The sequence below is a fragment of the Glycine max genome, chromosome 20 (genome assembly GCF_000004515.6).
Source record: "Glycine max cultivar Williams 82 chromosome 20, Glycine_max_v4.0, whole genome shotgun sequence".
Classification (NCBI taxonomy): domain Eukaryota; kingdom Viridiplantae; phylum Streptophyta; class Magnoliopsida; order Fabales; family Fabaceae; genus Glycine; species Glycine max.
Window position 1 is genome coordinate 38,299,719 of NC_038256.2, and position 24,380 is coordinate 38,324,098.

Consider the following 24,380-nt stretch of genomic DNA (forward strand, 5'->3'; position numbering starts at 1 on the left):
CTTGAAGAAGAGGATCATCGGCGTGAGGGAAGAGTCGCGAGTTCGAAAACGAGATATCGAGAACTTTCAGGTGGGAGAGAGGATGAAGGTTATAAAGGAAATGCGCAAACGCTTTAGAAAGTTCTTCTATCAAGAAGAGAATTTCAATTTTTCATATTTTAGAAGAAAATTAAAATTTCACATCTTTAGTTGTTTAACATTCTGTTTTAAAATTTTAAAAATTTAAATTATTCATAAAAAAAACATCCAAACAATAAATTTTAAATTTAAGAAATTTAAATTCTCTATCCAAATACACTTTAAATATGCTCGTTGTGATTACATGGAACTCTTTAAAGGATTAAACATATGAAAACAAACCAAGCTGAATAAGAGTAGGAACAGCAATTGAAACCCTGCATGATCAATTATATATAGAGTGATTGTAACCTATAACAGCTCTCACACAATGACATCCATCACTTGCATGTGAAGCACATTTTGCCCATCATGTTCAGCTGCTTTGGGCTCAGCTCAATTGTGTATTGTGATCTCCTTCACTTAACCAATGCCACCATTCAATCAGGATTGCCTTCTTGAAGAGTGTGGGAAATGATAATATTCTAGTTATTCTTCCTTTTCTCGCTGATAATTTTGGCCAATAAAAATATTTATGATAAGAAAGACGTACCGTTTTTTGAGAAGTTACATATATCTTATTGATAATATTAGTAAAGTCGCATATATCACTACTTGACAATGGTCATAATTCATGCAAGCTGATGCTATTCCATCACGGCAATAAGATTTAAATCGACAATTTCAAACAAATTATTAAAATACTTTATCATTAATCTAATGCTAATAGGATCAAATTTGATTTTAAATGGAACCAAATTGACAAAAAAAAAATAAAAATAAAGGATCTAATTAAAAATTTTAAAAACAAATGGATCAAATTGAACCAAATAAATAAATTAAGGGACTAAATTAAACCTTTTAAAAATAAGAAGTCTAAATTAAACCAAAAAAATTAATTAAATGACCAAAATTGTAATTAAGCAAAAATATTTACTAAATAACTTACACCATTCAAATAGTAGTTATTGATTGAGTCAATCAAATTTTTGTCCTTGAAGTTGTGTGGCATCACTATATATTCAGTTAATACCTAGCATTAAAGAAATTAAGAAAAGACTGTTTCTCAAGCCATTATATGAACATGTAAATGAAAATGGATTTCTTTGAAAAGTTCAGGTTTCAAAAATGTTTTTTATTTATTTATTATTTAAGATTATACCGCAATCACAAAATAAGTGAACATGTGAATGATAAGTCATTGAGATTTTAATCACCATAAGTTATCATGATAAAATTATATTTATTTTTTTCATGGACAAGGCAAGCTCTCACAATTAGAAAAACTCATGTGATCTTTTTTAACTACTTAATTTTCTATTATAGAAAAACATGGTTTGTAAAAAACAATATGATACGAAAATAAATAATAGGAAACAAAATCTTAATAGAGGAAACTTTTTACTGAATGAATATTTTGATACAATTAATATTGAATGTTAAATGTGATTTGACAATACTTGTCATTTAAAAAAAGACAAAACTTGTCAATTATTATAACTGTCTTTTTTTTTTTGTCTTTTTTTATAATGATCGCAATGAAATTTAAATCTATTATCTCATGCATTTTTTTTATCTTAATTGTATTTTTCCTTAATTGCAATTTTGACTTAATTGTACAACTGTCTTTTTTTTTTTTTTATAGAGAAAATGATATTTAAGAGGAGCTAATCTAAAACTAAAACGTTAGTAAATGATTTTTTTTTTAATTTTGTGGTGTGAGATGCGAAGCTAAATTAATGTCAATAATATCTGTACCTAAAAAGATAATGTCAATGATATATTTCACATGTTAAACATTGTATACCATGTAGAAACCTAATTCTTAATTTGTATAATACAGACAAACCCGTTTCATTCTATATAGTCTCCAAATATGTCAATTTTCAACTTAACCCCCACAGTTGTCAACTTCATGACAATTCGTACGAATTATTAAAATGTCTAATTTCTAATAAATAATAAATTTAAAAATATTTATTATTTCATACATAACACAATTTTATACTAATTATAGACTTAATCATTATTATAATAATAACATACCAACTATATATATATATATATATATATATATATATATTACACACACGCAAGGTCCAAGGGAGAGAAGCAGGGCGCCCACCTTTAAATCGTCCCTAGTCAATTCCTATGCACAAATTTGGCTAATAAACTTTATGAAAGAACGACTAATTTGTTGTGAAATTCAAAAATTAAATTATATACATAATTTTTCACAGAGTTTCTTACAAAGAAAAAATTTATATAATACTTCTATTTAAAAAAAACTAAAAATTTAAATTTAAATTTCTAATACTAAATCAAATTTAACGTGTTTATAAACAATGAAGTACATTTAAATCAATTAATATTCTTTTCCAATTTGCATTTCGGGTAGCAGTAAAAAATCTAAACAAGTTTTTTGTCAACTTCCCAGTATCAACGAGAATAAGCAGCCAATGAATAAAGTTCTGTTCAAAATTGTTTTTCTGCTTATCGTATAAATATTCATACACAAAAAAATACGTATAAGTATTCCTAGTGCAATCTTAAACATATCTAATGACATCAGTGGATTTTGTAAGTAATGCTATTATATGCTAAATTTGTTTATTATAAAAATATTTAAATAAAATCTGCTTTCCGACAAGAATGAAAGAACAAAAAGAAAATGTTATTTAGTGATTGGTAGGTTTAGTAAACATAATAAAATATAGCAGGATTTCTGTTATAAAAATGTTAACTTATGGAAGATGGAAGATGCAGATGTAGTAGTGTAAACTTTGTGATAGTACAAACCGAAATTATCGATCAACAAAGTTTTTCATGGCATAGGTCGCATGGTGGAATCAGATCCCTTGATTATGCATTAATCAAGAGATAAAGATGAAAACTCCTTGTGGGTCCCAACTCCCAAGAAGGGTCCTTTTCAGGACGTTTGTCCTTCTCCTTTGTATCATTGCCTTCTTAAATTTATTATTCGAAACCAAAGGAGGAGTAGCTAACCGGATCTATAAACAATAGTAGCACTTCTTTCCCAACTGGGTCAATCAAGACTCTTAATGATCATAAAGAACCAAGCCCAGAGTGCCAAAGTCCAATTTTAAGCCACAGTGTCTCCACAGCCTAATTTGCCGAATATATTGAGTACACATGTGTGCCTATACATAATGCAAATTTTTATTTTTTGATTATAAATATTATTATTATCACTTTAAGAATGTTTCTCATTTATTTGTACTACTACTACTACTTATGGTGCAGTTCTCAAAGGTTGTTAATTTGTTAGTCTCGGTTAGAGAGGGTTGAGAGACACAAAGAAGAATCATGGAGGTGAACAACCAAATCGTGGAGAGGAGCAAGAGGGTTAAAGGGAGAGTGGTTTTGATGAAGAAGGGTGTGTTGGACTTCCACGACATCAAAGCCAACGTTCTCGATCGAGTTCACGAGTTATTAGGCAAGGGTGTCTCTCTTCAGCTTATTAGTGCTACTACTCCTGATCCAGGTCCTCTTGATTTTCTCATCATCATCTTTGCAAATTGCAATTATTAAACTACTATTGTAAGACAATGCTTGTACACAAAAGAAATTATTTTTGTAAATCACGAGAAGTAGAAGAGTACACAGTAAGCAAAGGATTTAAAATTTGTTCTATTCTAACAGTCAACTTCAAAATCCTAAGTTTCCGAGATAAATTTGTTTCTAGTATTGATGTATTAATTTAACAGATCAAATAATGAACAAAGTTATTCATTTATATTGTGTGGTGTTATAGCAAAGGGGTTATTGAGAGGGAAGGTGGCAAACTTGGAGAGGTGGGTTTCGACGATTACCTCTTTGACATCAACAACAGACACAGAGTTCTCAGTTACGTTTGAGTGGGATGAGAGCATGGGTGTTCCTGGGGCATTCATAATCCGAAACAATCACCATAGCCAGTTCTACCTCAAGACACTGACCATTGAAGACATTCCAGGGCATGATGGTCCTGTTAATTTTGTCTGCAATTCTTGGGTCTACCCTGCTCATCGTTACGCCCATGATCGTGTCTTCTTCGCCAACAAGGTACTAACTAACTTCGTCTAAAACCACTGCTCCCTTCTTTTGGTCAAAATTCTTCCCTTTAATATTCACTAAACCACCAAAAAAAATAAAAAGGCTCCTCTTAAATTATGGGCGCACAACTACATCATATTAGGAATGAAACATTTTAGGAATGAAAGAAATGGAAGATAGATGAAAAATAGTTTTAAAATTCATTCAATTCATTCATTGATCAAAATATTATAAAGTTGATATATTTATACAAAGATAAAAAATAACTAATTTGAGTAACCAACACTAACTTATTCAAATAACTTCTAATAACTAACTAAATTAATTTTATGTCTAATATATCAGAACTACAACTACAGATAACACAAATATTATTAGAACTTTCTGATTATGTTTGTATGTCCAGAGTTTCCAAGTTTCCATGTACCCATGTTAATTTGGGACATTGATATTGTTGTTTTTTCGATCAATAAAAACTAAGTTGTATTATTATATTTTTATTTTAAAAGTAAATAACAATATTTTATTTATTGCAACTTAGTCTTGTATAATCAAAATATTTTTAAAAAAAATTAAATTTATTAATTTCACAAAATCAAACATTCTAATTCAAACTAAAAACCCTTTGCAACACATACTCATACTGTGGTTCAAACTGAGACCTCAGCAAACTCACATTTTCGGTTCAATATGATTTTCTCCTTCAGTCCTTCTTCTTCACTGCTACGCCAATGGAGGCATTCCCCAACAAAGTTTCCTTTCAATAATTCTGTTCTCACATCTTATTAATGAATGATTTTATGAAATTAAAAAGTTGAATTTCTTTTTTAAAAATATTTTGATTATACAGGACTAAATTGTAATAAATAAAAAAGTTATTATTAAATTTTAAAATATAAATATAATAATACAACTTAATTTTTATTGGTTGAAAACAGAGGATACAGTATCAATCCCCGAAATTAATATTGGTACCTTAGAAACTCTGTTGTATGTCCCCGAAATGTTCATATATCATTACTCCTGATCTTAATCTTAATAATATTTTACTTCATTTGTATATCCCTCGTAACGGGATTTGTCGCTGCCTCAAAGCAAATGAGGTAAGCCACCTTTGGTCACATTCAAAATTCTACTCTTTTCTTATTATTATTTTCATGTTTTTATGAATATTAATTTAACATCAATAGTCTTGATTTTTTTTTTCTTAAATCGGAGGTATATTACAATATTAAGTTATATTACAAAATTGATTCTTTTTAAATGCATGTAATGTTTATAGAATATTATTAATACTATTACTTATTATTATTATTATTTTCAAAATAAATTTGAGATTAATTATATTTTAAGCTATTGAGTTAATTATCATAAAGTGAGATGTGAAAATCATTTGATTATAAAATTTTAATTAATATTTTTTAGTTTAAAAAGTTAGAATAAAATTAATGAATTACATTATAATATGGCCAAAGGATGAGACAAAATGATTTTCATGGTAAAATATTTTTTCAACATCGCTTCCATTGTATTTCATTTTTTAAAAATTTAATATTTGTTTCACAATAAAAAATTAAACTATTGATTGTTTTCAATTTTATGCTAAAATTTCTTATCCGTATTAACTTTTTTTATGGCAAGATTTCAAGATTTTAAATCTCATTTTAGCTTAATTTTTTATATTAAAAATTTCCTCTTTATCTGAAATTTTAATTATTTATACTTTAAAATTTTTAAATTTATCATTTTATAAAAAAATAAAAAATAAAATTTTTAAAAATAAGTTTAAAATATAAATAATTAAAATTTTAATCAATTAAAAAAGTTATTATTTTAAAATTAAAATGTATTCCTTCAATGCTCGTGATCCTGATAGGTTAAACTCAAAGTTAATTTTAAACTTTTTAGATTTAGTTGTGTTGAGCATTGCAAAGTAAAAATCATTTACATTATGTCTGGAATATTTTAAAATGGAATTAATTTGATTTAACTTAAAGTATAGGATTTGAATTGATTTTTAAAAATAAAATATTGTGTTCAAAATTTATTAAAAATGGAAATATTTATTTTTTAAATAAATATACCATTTAATATGGATAAAACACTTCATCTAGATAATTTAAATTAAAATCAGATCAATTCCTTCTAAATTCTACCAATTTCGAGAATATTTGTAAGACTAAAAACAATAAAGCCACGGCCCACGAGATTTTAGAAAGTAAATCATTTATATAATTTATAAACACTTCAAACACAATTGTTTTTACTTAAAAATCAAATCAAGTCGTCTTTTCAACATTTCAAACCCACTCTCATTGACTATTTTTAAAATCCATCTGGTTCAACTTATAAAATAGTTAGAATAAATCAAATCATGATAAATGTTAAATCACGAGAGAGCGTTTTACTAGATTTGTTTCTAAAAACAAAACCCATAAGCAACATGAATGTTGCTTCTACGGTAGGAGTGAGAAACCTTTGGAATCCAAAATACATATCAGTGCAGACATTATCATGAGGGAGGAGAAATGAAATAATATATATATCACCAGTGATGTAGTAACTAGAAAGTAAGAAAGAAAAGGATAAAAATAATGGTAAGGTAAATGTAAAAATTATTGTAAGAAGTAAACAGGAAAACACTAACAGGTTGTTCACTAGGGTCTAGGAGTTATAAGGTTAGCTTCCTCGGTGAAAGCAAAAGGAAGAGAAAGAAGGGTTCAAATTCCTCCTATTAACAAAAACTTATAAACACATTAACATTTACTAACAAAAAAAAATAGGTTAATCGCAAACATGCTTATACCTTGAACGTGACAATTATTGTCGGTGGGAGCGGCATCATGTTCAATGCACCCTCTACACCTTAACATGATTCTTTCATGCTAAACACACTCTTTTTATGATCTTTGTGATTCAGGCTTATCTTCCATGTCATACACCTGAGCCACTGCGCAAGTTCAGGGAACAAGAACTAAAAACTCTCTGCGGGAAAGGGTTCGGGAAGCTTAATGAGTGGGACAGAGTCTATGACTATGCATACTACAATGATTTGGGACTTCCAGATGATGGTCCTGACTATGCACGCCCTGTTCTTGGAGGATCACAATTTCCATATCCACGTAGAGGAAGAACTAGTCGTCCACATTGCAAAACAGGTTACCAACAAAGTCGCATTGCAATTGGACTAATAACAATAACATTTTATTTGTGTTTCATTTAACATAATAACAAGAGAAAATTGATTTAAAGTATAATAAATTGTCATTTAATCACAAATAATAATGTATGTTGGATAATTTTGTTGACATTTAAAATAATGACAATAACTATCTCAAATGTCCCGAAATTATTAAATAGTCTCGATCACTATTTGTCAATAGTGTCAATCCATTTCATTTTTATGTGATATAAATGAGACTCAAGATGTGGAGATTATTAATTACATGTTATGTTATGTGGAGATTAGATGAGACTCAAGATTATGATAATTTCAGACTATCTTATACTTTATCTTTAAAAGTCATCTCAATAATAATTTTCTGATGAAAATGTAAATATCTTTTTTATTCTGTATGAAAAATTAAACTCCTAACTTACTTGAAGGTGCCTTAGCGGCATTCACTTGCAAAATTTTCAATGACAAATGAGTATTCTGATTGTGTCATCGTTGCAGATCCTAAAACTGAGTCAAGATTGCATCTTCTAAATCTAAACGTTTATGTGCCGAGGGATGAACAGTTTGGCCATGTCAAGTTTTCAGATTTTCTGGCTTACTCTCTGAAATCTGTTGCTCAGGTTTTGCTTCCAGAGATTAAATCTTTGTGTGACAAAACTATTAATGAGTTTGACACCTTTCAAGATGTACTTGATATTTATGAGGGAAGTATTAAGCTGCCAAGTGGACCTTTAACGAGTAAACTGAGAAAACTTGTTCCCTATGAGCTATTGAGAGAACTTATTAGGAATGATGGTGAGAGATTCCTCAAATTCCCAGTGCCTGATGTGATCAAAGGTATACTAATGCTTTCCCCTTACTTCTTCTGGCTTGGATGAGCTCATCAGTATGATTTTATCTACATTAATATTTGTATAATTGCAGTGAGTAAGACAGCATGGAGGACAGATGAGGAATTTGCAAGGGAAATGCTTGCAGGGGTTAACCCTGTTATTATCCGCCGTCTCCAAGTACTGTATAAAACAATTGCAATTTATAGTTACACAAAACTTAAATGCAGTTTGTTTTGTTTGACACTGTTTTCCGATCAGAATTAAAGTTTCATGTCTAATAAAGATTTGTATTAAAGATCAGTATAAATTATACTAAGTGAAACTTTAGAGAAATGTTAGGGCAATGTTCTCTAACACACTCTTTCAAACACACACTTTCTCATTGATTGAAATTTGTTGAAAATCATAAAATTTAATGGGTCATATACATAGTATTTAATGTCTCTCTAGTGACTTTGTAGTTTTCAATACATTTTAACTAATAAGAGTGAGTGTATATGAAGAAGTGTGTTAGAATGTTATTCTAAATAGAAAACAAAAAAAAACAAACATAAAAGAACTGCATCTAAGTTTTGTGCTTTATAATTTTATTAGCTATTCATGACATATTTGTTTTTGCAAGTGAGCTAAATCTAAATGCCATATGCAGGAATTTCCCCCGGCCAGCAAACTAGACCCCAGCGTATATGGAGACCAAACTAGCTCCATCAGAGCAACGCACATAGAAAATAGTTTGGATGGGCTTACAATAGACGAGGTACTAATCAGGATTCACTTTTTTTAAGCCAAACACATGTTGAAATAAGCTGTATTTGATCCACATGTCAACAAACAACCAAGCATCTTTATGTTGCAGGCAATTCAAAATATGAGGCTATTTATATTAGATCATCACGACTCGTTGATGCCATACATTAGTCGAATAAACTCTACCAACACAAAGACTTATGCCTCTAGAACGCTCCTGTTTCTACAAGATGACGGTACACTCAAGCCACTGGCTATAGAGTTAAGCTTACCCCATCCACAAGGGGAACAACATGGAGCTGTGAGCAAAGTTTTCACTCCAGCACAAGAAGGAGTATCGGCTTCGGTGTGGCAGCTGGCTAAGGCTTATGCAGCCGTCAATGATTCAGGATATCATCAATTGGTTAGCCACTGGTATGACATCCAGAAAAGTGTTACAAACTTAATTCTGTTTCTGTTCTTAATAAGGAGAAAGCTATGTTTCTTGTGCAGGTTATACACTCACGCAGTAATTGAACCGTTCATCATAGCTACAAACAGGCAGTTGAGTATTCTTCACCCAATACACAAGCTCTTGAAGCCACACTTCAGGGACACAATGCATATAAATGCCTTAGCCCGGCACACGCTCATCAATGCTGGAGGGGTACTAGAGATTACAGTTTTCCCTGGTAAATTCGCCTTGGAAATGTCGTCCGTTATATACAAAAGTTGGGTATTCACCGAGCAGGCACTACCTGCTGATCTTCTTAAGAGGTGAGTTCAGTTATTGATTGATGTCCAATCTGTTAGAGACAAGTTTTAGTAACATACTATTTTCTAACACACTCTTAAATACACTCTTTATTATAGACTAAAATTTATTATAAAAAAAGCACAAAATTATGTGAGTTACTAGGCCTTACTTCTCATTTATGAATTATGATTGTGTACTAACTTTAACTAATGGTAAAAAGTGTGATAAGAAGAATGTGTTACCACTTGCTAGTATTTCTCTCCATAAGAACATAGTAACATACTAGAATTCTATGATTCACTGAATTTCAGGGGAATGGCAATTCCTGATTCAAGTTCTCGTCATGGACTAAGGCTTGTGATAGAGGATTATCCGTTTGCCGTGGACGGCATAGAAATCTGGGATGCAATAGAAACCTGGGTGACTGAATACTGTAACTTCTATTACACATCCAATGACATGGTCGAGGAAGACAGTGAACTTCAGAGTTGGTGGAAAGAAGTACGCAACGAGGGTCACGGTGACTTAAAAGATAGGCATTGGTGGCCAGACATGAAGACCAAAGAGGAACTCATTCATTCATGCACCATTATCATATGGCTTGCTTCTGCATTCCATGCAGCTGTGAATTTTGGACAGTACCCTTTTGCTGGATACCTCCCTAACCGTCCAACGGTGAGTCGTAGGTTCATGCCGGAGCAAGGTACCCCAGAGTATGAGGAGCTTAAGTCAGACCCTGAATTGGCATTCCTCAAAACAATCACTGCCCAGTTCCAAACACTTGTTGGTGTGTCACTGATAGAAGTTCTGTCCAGGCACTCAACTGAAGAGGTTTACCTTGGGCAATGTGAGAACCCTGAATGGACTCTAGATGCTGAGCCATTGGCAGCATTTGAGAGGTTCAGACAGAAGCTGTTGGAGATTGAGAACAATATCATGGAAAGGAACAAGGACAAGAGATTCAAAAACAGAAATGGGCCGGTGAAGATGCCTTACACACTTCTCTATCCCAACACCTCAGATTATTCTAGGGAGGGTGGACTAACTGGCAAGGGAATCCCCAACAGTATATCCATCTAATACAACACTCCTACCTTTCTATCTTCCCATTAAATTCTATTTCAAGCAATTTGTGTGTCGTGATTACTAGAGTGTATAATTTATAACATTGTTTGTCTTCAGATTACCATGTTGCCTGCCTCTGCTTTAATTGGTTCAAGCTCGTTGTGTAACTGGTTTTGATTGAAAAACCATATCATCTTTTGGGAGCATCATAAACAATTGAAATTGCAAGTGTTTTGGTTAAGCTTCACAAAACGACTTTTTATATATGACTTGATGTAGTTTATTTTAATACATTGAACTTTATCAATGAATCAAAAAAATAAAAATCAACTTTATCAAAATAAATTACAAACTCTTATTGAACGAGTGATTAATCAAATTGTTTATCCAATCTTGAAGGCCACTATCCAGTGTCACGCACTCTCCTCCTCTCTTCAGTTTTTGTTACGTACGTGCTGAAAGCCACTTACTCACGAGGGACATAACAAACAGAATGAAAAAAAAAAAAAAGAGAAGAAAATCTTCGCTTCGAAAGTTTCGTTAAATTAGCTTATTTTACATTTACAGCAGCAAATAAGCAATCTTTTCACTGAGAAATAGATATGGCTTCAATTAGCAGAGTTTGTCTAAATTAGGAAGGGTTCAGGCTCGGTTTATTAAAAAGTAGGGTTTAGTTATTTATTTATTTGTTATTGGAGCTCAACTTTTTTTGTGTTGCCACTAATCCATAAATTAGATATAGGATTTTTTAATATTTTTTTATGGAAAGCTACAGGGGTTACTCTGCTTTAATTGATAACTTGAGTTTGATTCTTGAAAATTCAAGTCTTAAAATTTGGAGATATGAGATGGGTGGAATGATTAAGAGATAATAAAAAAGAAGAAAGGTGACATGTTTAGGAAAGATATAAGGAAAAAAAGAGAGTAAATTATCATTTTAGTTTCTAAAAATATATAGCATTGCACTTCTATGAAACTAAAAAGATCAAATAAATTTATGAAATTTCCAATTATTTTATTAAGTCCCTAATACTTATTGTTATTTTCCTCTCTAGACTCTATGTATATTAATATTATCATTTAAGTCACATTTTTTTTTCTAATTTTGAACTAATATGACTGATAGATTGCACTTTCATATTTTTACTTGAAATTAATATCAACAACTAATATCACAATCTTATACATTTTTATGGATTAAAATGATTGTTTATTCGAAAAAAAAAACATTGTTTAGATATATAGAAATAGGATAGAAAAAAAGTAGAAAAAATTATCCATTATAGTATTAAAAAAATTCATACTAATTAAAATAAATTTTTTATTATAGATTTTATCTTAATATAACATTATTTATTAATTTTTAATTTTTTTATAAAAATTGATATATTTTCTTAAGAAACTAAAAGGAAAGAGATGACTTTTCTCTCATTTCATACAACTTATGATAAAAGTATTTTCTGAAGAATCTCACTTAAATAACTTATCTCTTTCTATTTCTGTTTTTCAAGTAAATAATAAAAATTCAATATTTCTTATCTATTTTTTTCACTCTATGTTTTCTTTTGTTTTTCCACTATTTTTTTTCCAAAACAAATAAGGTTGTTACTGTATAATAATTGTGTTATATTCGACCCCAAGCTGTACTATTCGAACCTAATAGTGTTCGGATACTGGATACAGGATGGTCCAAACTCCAAACCAATAATTTTTTCTTTTTTTTGTTGGCTATATTTTTTTTTCTTAGAAAAGTTATAATCAATAATGTATAATTATTTTAAGGTGTTAATGTAGGTTGACACAAATGAATGTGGTATAAATTCTTACCTTCCTCTTAGTAGCTAACCCTTAAAGAAATTTCTAATGTCTAAAGACTAGTTGAATAATAACAATTGGATGAAAGTGCTTACAATTTAAGCTTCAGTAGTAATATTCAAGACGAGTCTTTTTCGCCAATTCATGTCGTTGATTTATTATCTAGTAGTATTGAGAATGTCTTCCGCTCTATCACTCCAATTAAAAAATTTAATACGAAAACTTAGGATCTTTCTGTTTAAACTTTAAAATATAATTTTTAAATAAACGCTTTAATAAAATGTTTTTTTTTAACATCAGATGAGATTTGTTTCTTTAAAAAAAAAACAAAAAATTGTTTAATTTAAGAAAAATAATTTGGAGAAAAAAATTAAAAAAAACTACTTATTTTACTCAAAAGACATTTTTAAAAACTGTTTAAACAACCATGTCCTTAGTTCTCTATCATTTCTTGTTTTAATTTTTTATACATAAAAATTATATTTCAATTCTTATATTAAAAATTGCGAACGAATAATTTTTTATCCTTTACTAAACTATAACAATCTTAGATTGATTTTTATTCGGCATTACTTTTTATTTTAGTTCTTAAATAAATGTTCTTCCAAACATACACTTGAATAACCACAAGTTAACCAAATTGAAGATTAAAGCAACACATTTATTTCTTTTATGGGTTGTATATGATAATAGAGATATATTTTGATGTCTGATTTGTTTTTTAACTGTCAACGTGTTTACGCTGAAATCTGGTAAACAATCGCTAGTCTAAATTAATTGCTTGCGAGATCAACTAGTGAATCTCAGGAGCATGTCATTTGTGTGTTTGCATTAAATGTAAAGCCTTTAATGTTCATCATTGCAACAAACATTCACTGGTTTGAGATTTGCAGAAAGTAAAATTCTTTGACAGAATCGAAATGCTGGAAGTAACTTGACAAGGGAAAGGTAAATTGCAGAATTTAAATGATCAGCGAGTTCATTCGATCGAATGAACCATTTAAAAGACAGGAATTATAAAGTGAAACGTAAATTGCATTGCACTTGAAATGTAAAGTTTACATAAACTTAAAATGGTTCACAATCATACATTCTCCTTGCGTACTCGTTTCTCTCTGCGCTGGGTACTTTGAGTATATAAGGATTTGTAGAAATGATTTGCGACCTCGAAATCTGACTAAAAACTGCTATATATAGACATTCGAAAATAAACTGCCCTAACGGTCGAACACTATCCTAATGCCAAGTGTCCTACTACGTACACCTTGCATGCACATAACTGCTCCTTAGAACGGTTACCCACATTGCTCGAAGTCGAACTAATTTTGTGAAGTTTTGTCAGAAATTACGCCAAATCCAGAAATCTTGTTGCCTTGACTTCGATTCGACCATACGCCAGCTCGATTCGCCCAATGGTTCGAAGCCCTCTTTCTTGTCTTAGCCTTGTATTTTGTAAATACTTCCTTGAACCTGTGAATCCTTTCTAATAGTACTTTCTTTCTTTTCGATTCAACAGACTCTGACAAGATTCTTGCTCTTTAATACGCTTCAAAATTTAAGATGACATCTAATACGTATTTAGAGCATATTTTAGCTCATCAAAAATATGGGCTAACACAACGCTAGTAGTATTCTTTTAGCTTAGAAACAATTTTTTCTAATTATTTTTTAAGGGATATTTCTTTTTATTTTTGAAATTGGAGGTCTTTTTTATTATTATTATTATTAGAGAGTTTGTACTGTGCCCCTGTTAATTTGGGGAGTTCTGATACGGTTGGTTTTTCAACCAATAGTAATCAAGCTACATTCTTATCTCATTATTTCAATTTTTAATAGTAATTTCATCATATATTTTAATTTAGTCCATGTATAATTAAAATATTTTTAAAACTTGAACGTTTTAATCTCGCATAACCAAACATCTCAATTGGCGACAAACATATCCACATTTCGATTCAAACCAAAACCCTTAGCAACAAACATACCCACATTTTGGGTTCCAGTTCGGGTCTGGTTTGGATCATTGAGTGAAGAATACAAGTTGTTGATAATCATTGGACAAGTGGTTACCGAAGTAGAAGAAGGTGACAATGACGAAGAAGAAAGATGAAATCTTGAGTCTGAGAGGTGTCCGGAAATTCTGTTATTCAATTCATGCTTTCTTTTGATGCAGTGTTTTACTAATTGTCACTTCTAGGATGAACAATAAGTGCACTCATGATGTTGATGTGCGAGCTAATTACAAACTTTTATTTATGTGGAAGAAACAACATATTAAAAGACATTTCTCATGAAAATTGATTATTAGACGCACTTTAAATGTATAGACGTTGAGAAAGATACACAAAATGGCTTTTTTATGAAAAAAAAAATTAAATATTCAGGAATTAAATTAAAATATATATAATAAGAGGTGTGAATAAGAGGTGTGAATCAAAATCTGAAATTATAATTGGTCGAAGCGATATCACCTTATCCAAATCCAAATCCAAATCCACACCATCCATCCAAAATCTCCTCCAGCCTACTACTTTACTCTGTTTCCTTTTGTTTCTTATTGATCTCTGACAACCCCAACACTTCCGAACCTTGCATTGTATCTACCCACTTCTCAACCAACAATGGCAATGGCAACCCAAGCCTCTCTCTTCACCCCACCCCTCTCCGGTCTCAAACCCAGCGACCGAGCCACCGCGCCATGGAAACAATCCTCCACCCTCTCCTTCTCCACCTCGAAGCCCCTCAAGTTCTCGCGAACAATCAGAGCAGCAGCCACCGACCAGACCACAGAGGCACCGGTTGGGTTCACCCCACCGGAACTGGACCCAAACACCCCTTCCCCGATCTTCGGAGGCAGCACCGGCGGGCTCCTGCGCAAGGCCCAAGTGGAGGAGTTTTATGTCATCACATGGGACTCCCCGAAAGAACAGATCTTTGAAATGCCCACTGGCGGCGCTGCCATCATGAGGGAGGGTCCCAACCTTCTCAAGTTGGCGAGGAAGGAGCAGTGCTTGGCTCTTGGGACTAGGCTCAGGTCAAAGTACAAGATCAAGTACCAGTTTTACAGGGTCTTCCCCAATGGGGAGGTTCAGTATTTGCACCCCAAGGATGGTGTGTACCCTGAGAAGGTCAACGCCGGACGCCAAGGGGTTGGTCAGAACTTCAGGTCTATTGGTAAGAATGTTAGTCCTATTGAGGTCAAGTTCACTGGCAAGCAACCCTATGATTTGTGAGCAACTCTATCATCATTCCCCCATGCTTCTTCCATTCGTTTATATGCTATATTGTCATCTCATGTCATGCCAGGAATGCTATAACTCTTTACCTTAATTTTACACTTCTTTTTCGCTAGCTATTTGGTGATTGTTTATTATTTGCGCCAACTGCATGTTTTGGATCAATATTCATTTCCTGAAATTAATCCATCCAACTTATGCTAGAGTAGCAATACCGAAACCAAACGCGGATACGTTGCGTGAAGAGTGAAAGTTTGCTGAAGTGAGAATTTTGTGATCATGAGTGAATCGAATATTATTTATTTTATATCGCATAATTGATTGGGACTGAGGGAGAGAGCCTCCTACCTCCTATTTCACGTTCAACAAGGCTTACACCTGGTTTTGGGTTTTGAGTCGCATAATTGATTGGGTACAAAATTGATTTTTTTTTTATATTTTTTATTTTATGTTAAAAAATAATTTAAAATTGATTTTAGATTGAGAATTAATTATGTATTGAAGTAATTTTAACTAATTGAATTCAAAATTTTCTACTAAATTTTACTTTTAATTAGATTTGTATAAACATAAGTAGTGTAGTACATCATTGACATGTATGGCTCAACCTTTTTTTGTCTGCACACCTAGTTGATAGTTTTCCTACCAAGCCTACAAATTAATCCGAAATTTCACATAACAAACCATAGCAACTCACCATTGTACCCTTGTGTCCATAACTAATATCTATTTTTTCAATAATAGCCTAATTAGGTCGTTCTAAAAATTTCAATATTGCACCAATTAACACTGTCACAATTATCATTTAAATGCAGCAACCACCTACAATTGAAAAACCCTGATCCTATTTACTACCACAAAATCCTAGAAGAAAAAGTAGGGATGTGTTTATCTTGATCTTTACCTTATATAAATTTTGATTAAATCATTTTATTTGAATCTAAATCCCACCTAATCAATAAAATGAGGTATAACTGGGTCAGTCCGGCTTTTTAGCACAAAATATTAAGTTAACGTTAAATTGTAAAACAAAAGGAATATAAAAGTTAAATTGAAGTACATTTTAAAAAATAAAAATTAAAAAATAATATTATAATAAATATAATATCATATTATACAAAATATTTTTATTAAATTAAAAAAGTTATTATTAATACATGGTTGCTTAAAAAAGTATAATTTTTCAATAAATTATAAGACACTAAACTTGGGAAAATCTAAAGCATAATTCGAACTCACCCTAAAAATTAATATATTGAATCTAATTTCGGTCCAACTGTGGACACATTCAATTAACCTCTGGGCTAAATTAGTGGGACGGGCAAATCATGGTCGCCCCCAGAGCCTAGAGGAAAGGGTTTGAGAAAGAAAGTATAAAAAATAAAAACAGTTTTTCTCTGGAAGGTGCATGGCCAAATTAAGGTGGATTAAAGACTAATGCTACTGCTGCTGCTGATGATAGATGTCTGCTATGCCTAACAAGTCAAGAAACTGAGAAATTGTACATACTCCAGACAGATTTTATGCTAAAATCCAATAGTGTACAGTATTGAATTTTATGCATGGGTGATGAACAATATCAAATTCAGCGACTGCTGTCAAGTTGATTCAAGGACCTCCTCTGGTTGGGGAAATTAACTTATTCTGTGGCTGACAAGCTTGCAGCTATTCTTTTGGGAGTTCATATTTTTTATTTGTCTCCTCAGGAGTGTCATTATAGTTTACCGAGTGATTCTGTTGGTATTTGCTTTCCTAGAAGCATTCCTTTGTTGGGGCTGACTCCGCTTATATATAGTTTGAGTTTGAGAAAACTTAATTATATGTCAATTTGAGTTTAATAGTTGCCTACTATTAATGTAAATGTTGTTTTTTAAGGGAATTAGTGTAAATATTGTTAATCAGTATTTATAAATTGTTAACATTAAAATATTATAGTTTAGATAAAAGAATAAATAATTCATATATTTTTTACGATATAATTCAATCACAAATAATTTTGTCAATACAAATAAGTAATTTATGAAAAGAATTCTGTTTGCAATCTTTCTTATTACTAATACACTCCCTTTTAGAATTCTGTTTTCTAAAATTTCCTGAAATTTGCACTCCCTTTTTATTAAGGCAAACCTGGACGGATATAAAATGTCCTGAAATAGCAACTTCCTTAATTAATAACATGCAACTAGAACGAGTTAGTAACTCGAAGTCTCGAAGGTTGTCCAAGCTTATCTTAATCCAAAACTGGGCTAATATATAAGGTATTAATATGACCCATTATTTTTTTAAGGATATTGTCAAAATCGATTCTAAATAGTTTTGAACAAGTTCGGTTATTGAGTTAACATGATAAAGCAAGTCATGAATATACAATTGTTTCTTTTCATAAAATTGTTAAACATAGCACCCATAATTATTAAATATATCTTCTTTTTTATTATTATTAAATTTACTGAAATATTTCCATCCCTTACCTCGCATCCTTTTACTTCTCCTATGCTTCATTTTCCTTTAGATTCAATCAACACAAATATAAATTTAAAAAATGTGAAAAAGGAGCATAACAGGTTCATACTTACTAGTGTAGTATCCCTGCGTTGTTTAAATTTATGCGAATATGAAAATATAGTTTAATACGTTAAAATATATTATAAAATGAGTGTTTATGGATTTAATCATAGTTTATTATATTATAAAAATATTTTTAATGTATGTATCTTTTGCTAATATTAACAATGATAACAATTCTCTACCTTTTTTTAATGAAGTTATGGTTAAACAAATGATATATATTAAATATTATTTTTATTCAAACAATTTAATAAACACTTCATTGTAAAGAATATTTCTAATGTAACTTGTATATTTCTTATTTTGCACAATGATAAGAATAGTAATGTAATTATTAATAAAATTATTTATGATCAATTTGTAAATGATAAAACAGAGGCAATATCGTTAGTTGTTCTGTTAATATACATGTTTTAAGCTTTCATATTATTTGGATAGTTATTTAATTATGTCAAGAAGTTATTATTGATTTTTAAAAAATTCATTTAGAACGGAGTGACCATTGCTTTTTCTCTTTGATATATTTCATTTTATGTATATTGTTCAAAGTTTGGATATATATATTTTTAGCAAATCACTCATTAACTTAAATAAATATTAATTTGGTATTTTTCTCAATATTAAAATATTATTTGATAGACTACAAATATTCACTGGATGCAATATTGTTCAAATCACATAAAATTATTATGACTAATAAAATCTGTCTTTCAAGTGTTTTTCTTAAAAAAAAAACAAATTATTTTTCTTTTCACGAATTTAACACAACTTGGAACACACAAAAATCCAAACTTTTTTTATATATGCAAAGAGATTTTATAACTGGTACCAGAAGTACCTAAATAGTCTTGTACAAGATAGTAAGTATCCCGGTTACATAGCATTAATAACAATCAAAAAGCAATAAATAGCAAGTAACGAGGTAATAGTCCATCATAACAAAGCTATTTGGAATTTAAAATAAGACCAGACCCAAAAATTTGACATAATTCTATAGCTTCCCCCGACAACTACTGCAGCAACACACCAATAGGCATCGTGATTCTCTCTGGTTGCAGTTAATTTGCAGAATAAAGGGTGTAGTCGTAACCATCCTTGCTATTACTGCTCAAGCAAATCAATATCTTATGGCTCCATCTAGAGAACTCGTTTATTTCAAACACGCTTTCACGGAAGCAAAAACCAAGTGGCAGATGGGTTTGCTAAGTATGGTCTTTCTGCGTTTTCAGATTATCGCTTTTTTTTCTTTTTATTTTGTTCCAGATTTTGTAAGTTTTAGATTGATGACGGACACTATTGGTGTTCCTTCTTATAGAGGTTTCTAGCTCGGGCTTTTGTCCTGTAGCTCAATAAAACAACAAACAAGAGAGCCTTGGTCATAATGGCATCAAATTAAATATCCATCTCCAATCCGCACCAAGAGAGTATTGCTTTTCCTATATCTTATGTTCGCTAATATCGGATATGTTCAAAATTAAAGATGTAAAAGCAAAACCATTTCTACATTACCCCAAATAATGAGAACATTGTTGAATGTGGATCTTTCTTTTTTAAATATTAAATTAGCAAGAAAATTGGTGAAACTTGAAAGAGACTTATTAGAGTGTGAATCTTTCTTTTTAAATATGAATTTAGCAAGACAATTGGTGAAACTTGAAAGAGACGTGTCATATTTAAAGTGATAATGTTATTATCTTTGGCATATTATTTCTTATTAGATAAAATCTAAATGTAATTGATTAATTATAAAGCTCACATAATTTTCCTAAATAATATAAAAAAAAATTGTTAGAAAAAGCATCAATCTAATCGCCATAGTTGGCAAATTATTCCAACATTGTCATGTCCAATGTAAAACTCTTTTTTAAATAAATGAGTGAAGTCAGCTAACATCTTTTCGATATTGGCATTTGGCGAGATAGCCAATGAGGCAATGACCTCTTGCAAAACTCACGGATCATATGTAAACTGGCCTTTGTTCTCCACGAAATAAATATAAAAATACATTTTCGAAGCTATCCATCATAGTTCACAATTCACATTATGTGAAACGGATCTAGAATATTCCTGTAGACTGTAACCCTACGTTCGATTGGCAAAAACTAGGAGGAAAGAAATAATAATGAAAAAAACAGATAATAAAGTTTTTTTTGTTTGGTCAAAATCAAAATGAAAGGAAAATTAAATTTGACTTCTAGAAATTTCCTTCAACATTTTTTTTCAATTAAAATCATAATTTTTTTTTCCAACCGAACGGATCATAGAGAAAGATAATCAAAATAATGACAGTAACTCAACTTTATTAATTGTTAAGCAATTGATATCTCTGAGAGACAATTTGATTTTATTTGTAAGACGATTGATAATACGTACAAATAATACTACTAAATATCTTACAATATTGACATGATTAACATGATGTCGCAAATAATTGCTTAGGGGCCCATGTTACTTATTGTTATTGTCTTGGTTGTTGGTGTTCTGATAGTACTTGCTGCTATTATTTTAATTGCTTAGATAGTTGGGTTGGTTTGGGAATGTACATTGTACAACGTCAGGCCTTATCCTCCTCCACATCCAAACACTTTTCAAGCTCCAACCACAGCACACGCGAGTACGGCCTCCAATTCACTCTTGGTACGTGTCATCGTTTGATCCTCACCGTCCATTTCGTTTGCCCATATCTCTGGGATCACTTGTGCCAAGTCATTCACACACTCCACTGCATAGTCTGCTCCTTTGCTTTTCTCTGTCTTCCCAACCTATAACAATCCCAAAGAAACCACTCATGATAATATTGAATATTATGCTAACTAAACCAACTTAAATAATAATTATTAGGTCGTCTAGGAAATTACCAGAACAGTGTGGAGACCCATTTCTTTTCCCGCGGCAATATTGCGAACGCTGTCATCCAGAAATAACTGCAATATATAACATAAAAATATACACAAATCATTATTCATCTCAATAACTTGTCATAAAAAATTAAAAATGATCCTTTCTGACTTTTCCTCAAATAATAATGTAATTCGGTTTTCACTGTAAAAACACGACATCGCGGAAACAAGGAAGTAACGACCGGTTTCGTATGTTTTTTTATAACCGTGTCATAGGAATGATTTTGTCCATTATTAATTTCATGATCATTTCTGTACAAAAAACTGGTTGACTAATTTTATTAGAATTCTTTTTTAATCACGTTTTTTCTATTTATATAATTTGAATTCAAAGTTTTATCTAACACACTTAGATTTGAGTGTATTTTTTCTTGGATGAAGTTTAGTTTCATTCAAATCAATGGCCGTATAGGTTGAGGTTGTTGACTTGGTCGTCTTGTCTTACCGTACGACGAGGATCCACGTTGGCAGCGTCAAGGGCGATCTTGAAGGCGTCGAGAGACGGTTTAAGGAGGATGAGGAATTCATCGGGTCGGGTGGAATATGGAAGGTTCGGGTTTATAGTCTCGAAACATATGATTTGCTCGAAACAGTCCTTGATCCCAAGTCTATCCAACGACCTCATCGCGTGAATCCTGTCCGAATTAGTAAAAACCTAGGAAACAAAAAACAGCAAGATAAGAAACTAAGAATAAAGATGGGAGAGAAAATATCCATTATAAAGTAGCAACATACAATTTTTCTCTGTTTGATGGTGCAGAGAAGGTTCCGTAAGTGATGATCAGGGTTGATGGAGTCGTAAGGTAGCCTTCCGTGCACGAAACTGGTTGGAGTGAGAAGAAGGAAAAAGTTTAGACGACATTTGGAGTGAAAGTGACGATCAGAGGAAAGATAGTTAATTAAATGGTTCTCACCCATGGTACTCCTCTGCGGTGATATCATGGCCTAGTGCCTGCAAAGTAACGAAGAAGGAAACAGAGTTGAGATGGGGATATTGGTGTGTTAGAGCTTGTAATAAGACATTGATTGATGTGTTATTATTACTGACTCTTAAACCGGCAAGGGTGCTTCCGTAGGTTTTGAAGAGATCAACTCGGAGGGTGAAGGCTTCGGATTCTGAGAATCCGCATTTCTGGATGAGAAAGAGTTGGATGTTTTTCTTGACGCACTTGTCAATACCGGTGCTTGACGGGTACAAGGTGTCGTCCAAATCTGTTTAATTCAGAGGGGGGAATTAGAAATTGAGGAGAGAAAGAGAGAGGATGAAGTACTCACCGAAGATGATGGAATCAAAAGGAGAAGCGTTGCTGGAGATGGCCATGGCTATGTTGTGAAAACAAAGTAAAAGTAAGATGGTATGGCAAGTTAGAAAGAGGAAGCGAGCTTCGAATGAAGGGATTGGAGGGGAATTTATAGAGAGGAGATGACGTGGATTGGATAGACACGGGTCGCTGCGTCACCATTTCGATTTAGACCAGGGGTCCACACGATAACCACATTTTCATAACTGTTATATTTTATTTTATTTTTAAAATTATATACTAATAGTGTTTAATATTGATATATAAATTATCATGATTTATTATGCTAAAAAAATTTAATAATTTTATTTTATGTTAATATTAAATAAAACTTAAAATAATATTTTTTAACTAAAATATAGAAAATAAAATTCATTTTTAAATTATAACATATATGATAATTATGTAAGTTTAATTGATAAATTTAAATGATGATAATAGATTAAAAATAAAAAAATAAAAAATTGAATCAAATTAAATCATATTATATTGATTTGATTTGAGTTTGGTATTATATTTAAATTAAATTATATTTTTATTTTATATTTGATTTGAGTATTTTTTTTTTAACTTAAACTAAATATTATGAATATTTATGTAATCTTTATCTTTTTTATTTATTATGTTTTGTGAACTTGTTCATTTTAGCCATTGATAAGACAAAGTCATTAGCACTCCAAAATATCAGTTTGTGCTCTTTACCTTTTTTTAATTTATTATAAATCTAAGAGTCATTTAGATTCAAGTTTGAGAATTTTGAGGGTTTTTATACCGTTGGTTTTTTAACCAATGGTTATTAAATTACATTATCAAGTTATTATTTTAATATTTAGTTAATTTTATCGCAAATTACATTTTAGTCCCTGTTTAATTAAAATAATTTTTAAAATAAACTTTCTAATAACACGTAATCAAACCTCTACAAACATAACAAACCCTCTCTTTGTTATCTTTTCCCCAAAATCCCAAAACGTGAAGCCCTTTTACTTGGATCGTTGCCCTAAGATATATATATATATATATATATATAAACATATAAGGGTGTTATCTTGTCTCACTAATTAAGTCTGATGTTAAATTAACTTTGACACCTCAACCTGTCTAGTTTGTAATCTTTATTTTTTAAATTTGAGAAGAAAAAAACATAATTTTACATCTGGAAGAATTAAAAAATAGACTTTCTAATTTAAAAGAGTAAAAATATAATTAAACTTTTTTTTATTGGATCATCAAGCCTTCTTAAAAATACGTTCTTAATACAAATATGTTTTGATAGAAAATATCATTGATTTTATTGGCAATAATTTGAATAAAAATATATCTATTTCTATACTATAAACTATATAACGAGAAATAAAAATATTAAAAACACATTCTTTAACTTGTTCTTTAACCTAAACATTAATTAGTTATATATAGAGAGAAGCAGTGTCCTATAATAAGTGTTAACGAAACATTTAGCCAGATAATTGATGCTTTTTTTAAGAGACTAGTTAGTTGATGTATGCATTTTTTATGTGAATATATTTAAAATATGTAGAGATATTAAAATTTGCGGAGTTTATAATCGGTCTTATTTCACTAAATTTTAGAAGTTAGATTTTATATCTTAATCTTAATATATAAAAGGAAGGAAGTATGTAGTAATTTTTTTTCCTGCCCAAATTGAGGGTATAATAGTAAATAAACTATAAAAGCTGATAACTATACGAACACAAATAAAATTAAATGGAAAAAATTAATGAAATCACTTAATAAATGCACGTATTAATTGAATTTTGGAAGTAAGGATATTTCTCTCCTAAGGATCGGCGACTCCTTCGTCTCT

At 30.8% G+C, this 24,380-nt stretch overlaps 3 protein-coding genes across 4 annotated transcripts; 2 read left to right on the plus strand and 1 right to left on the minus strand.

Moving 5' to 3' along the window:
- The first annotated feature begins 2,884 nt into the window (after positions 1–2,884).
- On the plus strand, positions 2,885–10,973 carry LOC100800451 (linoleate 9S-lipoxygenase 5). Of its 2 annotated transcripts, none has more exons than XM_003555992.5 (10): positions 2,885–3,272; positions 3,382–3,622; positions 3,893–4,182; positions 7,094–7,331; positions 7,850–8,188; positions 8,276–8,361; positions 8,834–8,941; positions 9,041–9,345; positions 9,424–9,687; positions 9,979–10,973. In XM_003555992.5, exons 2-10 carry the CDS (start codon positions 3,445–3,447, stop codon positions 10,745–10,747), a joined length of 2,577 nt encoding a protein of 858 aa, XP_003556040.1. In that variant the 5' UTR covers positions 2,885–3,272; positions 3,382–3,444; the 3' UTR covers positions 10,748–10,973. The 2 variants fall into 2 exon arrangements, with proteins under 2 accessions (XP_003556040.1, XP_006606050.1); XM_006605987.4 differs by having other exon boundaries at positions 2,885–3,264.
- Positions 10,974–14,973: 4,000 nt separating this feature from the next.
- Positions 14,974–15,898, plus strand: LOC100800992 (photosystem I reaction center subunit II, chloroplastic). The gene has a single exon (XM_003555993.4). The coding sequence runs from the start codon at positions 15,169–15,171 to the stop codon at positions 15,778–15,780; it is 612 nt and encodes a 203-aa protein (XP_003556041.1). The 5' UTR covers positions 14,974–15,168; the 3' UTR covers positions 15,781–15,898.
- Positions 15,899–20,628: 4,730 nt separating this feature from the next.
- On the minus strand, positions 20,629–22,636 carry LOC547648 (uncharacterized). Its single transcript, NM_001248940.2, has 7 exons — positions 22,527–22,636; positions 22,300–22,463; positions 22,166–22,203; positions 21,987–22,074; positions 21,697–21,906; positions 21,210–21,275; positions 20,629–21,113 (listed from the first exon to the last, which is right to left on the minus strand). Exons 1-7 carry the CDS (start codon positions 22,570–22,572, stop codon positions 20,940–20,942), a joined length of 786 nt encoding a protein of 261 aa, NP_001235869.1. The 5' UTR covers positions 22,573–22,636; the 3' UTR covers positions 20,629–20,939.
- Between the last annotated feature and the right edge of the window lie 1,744 nt (positions 22,637–24,380).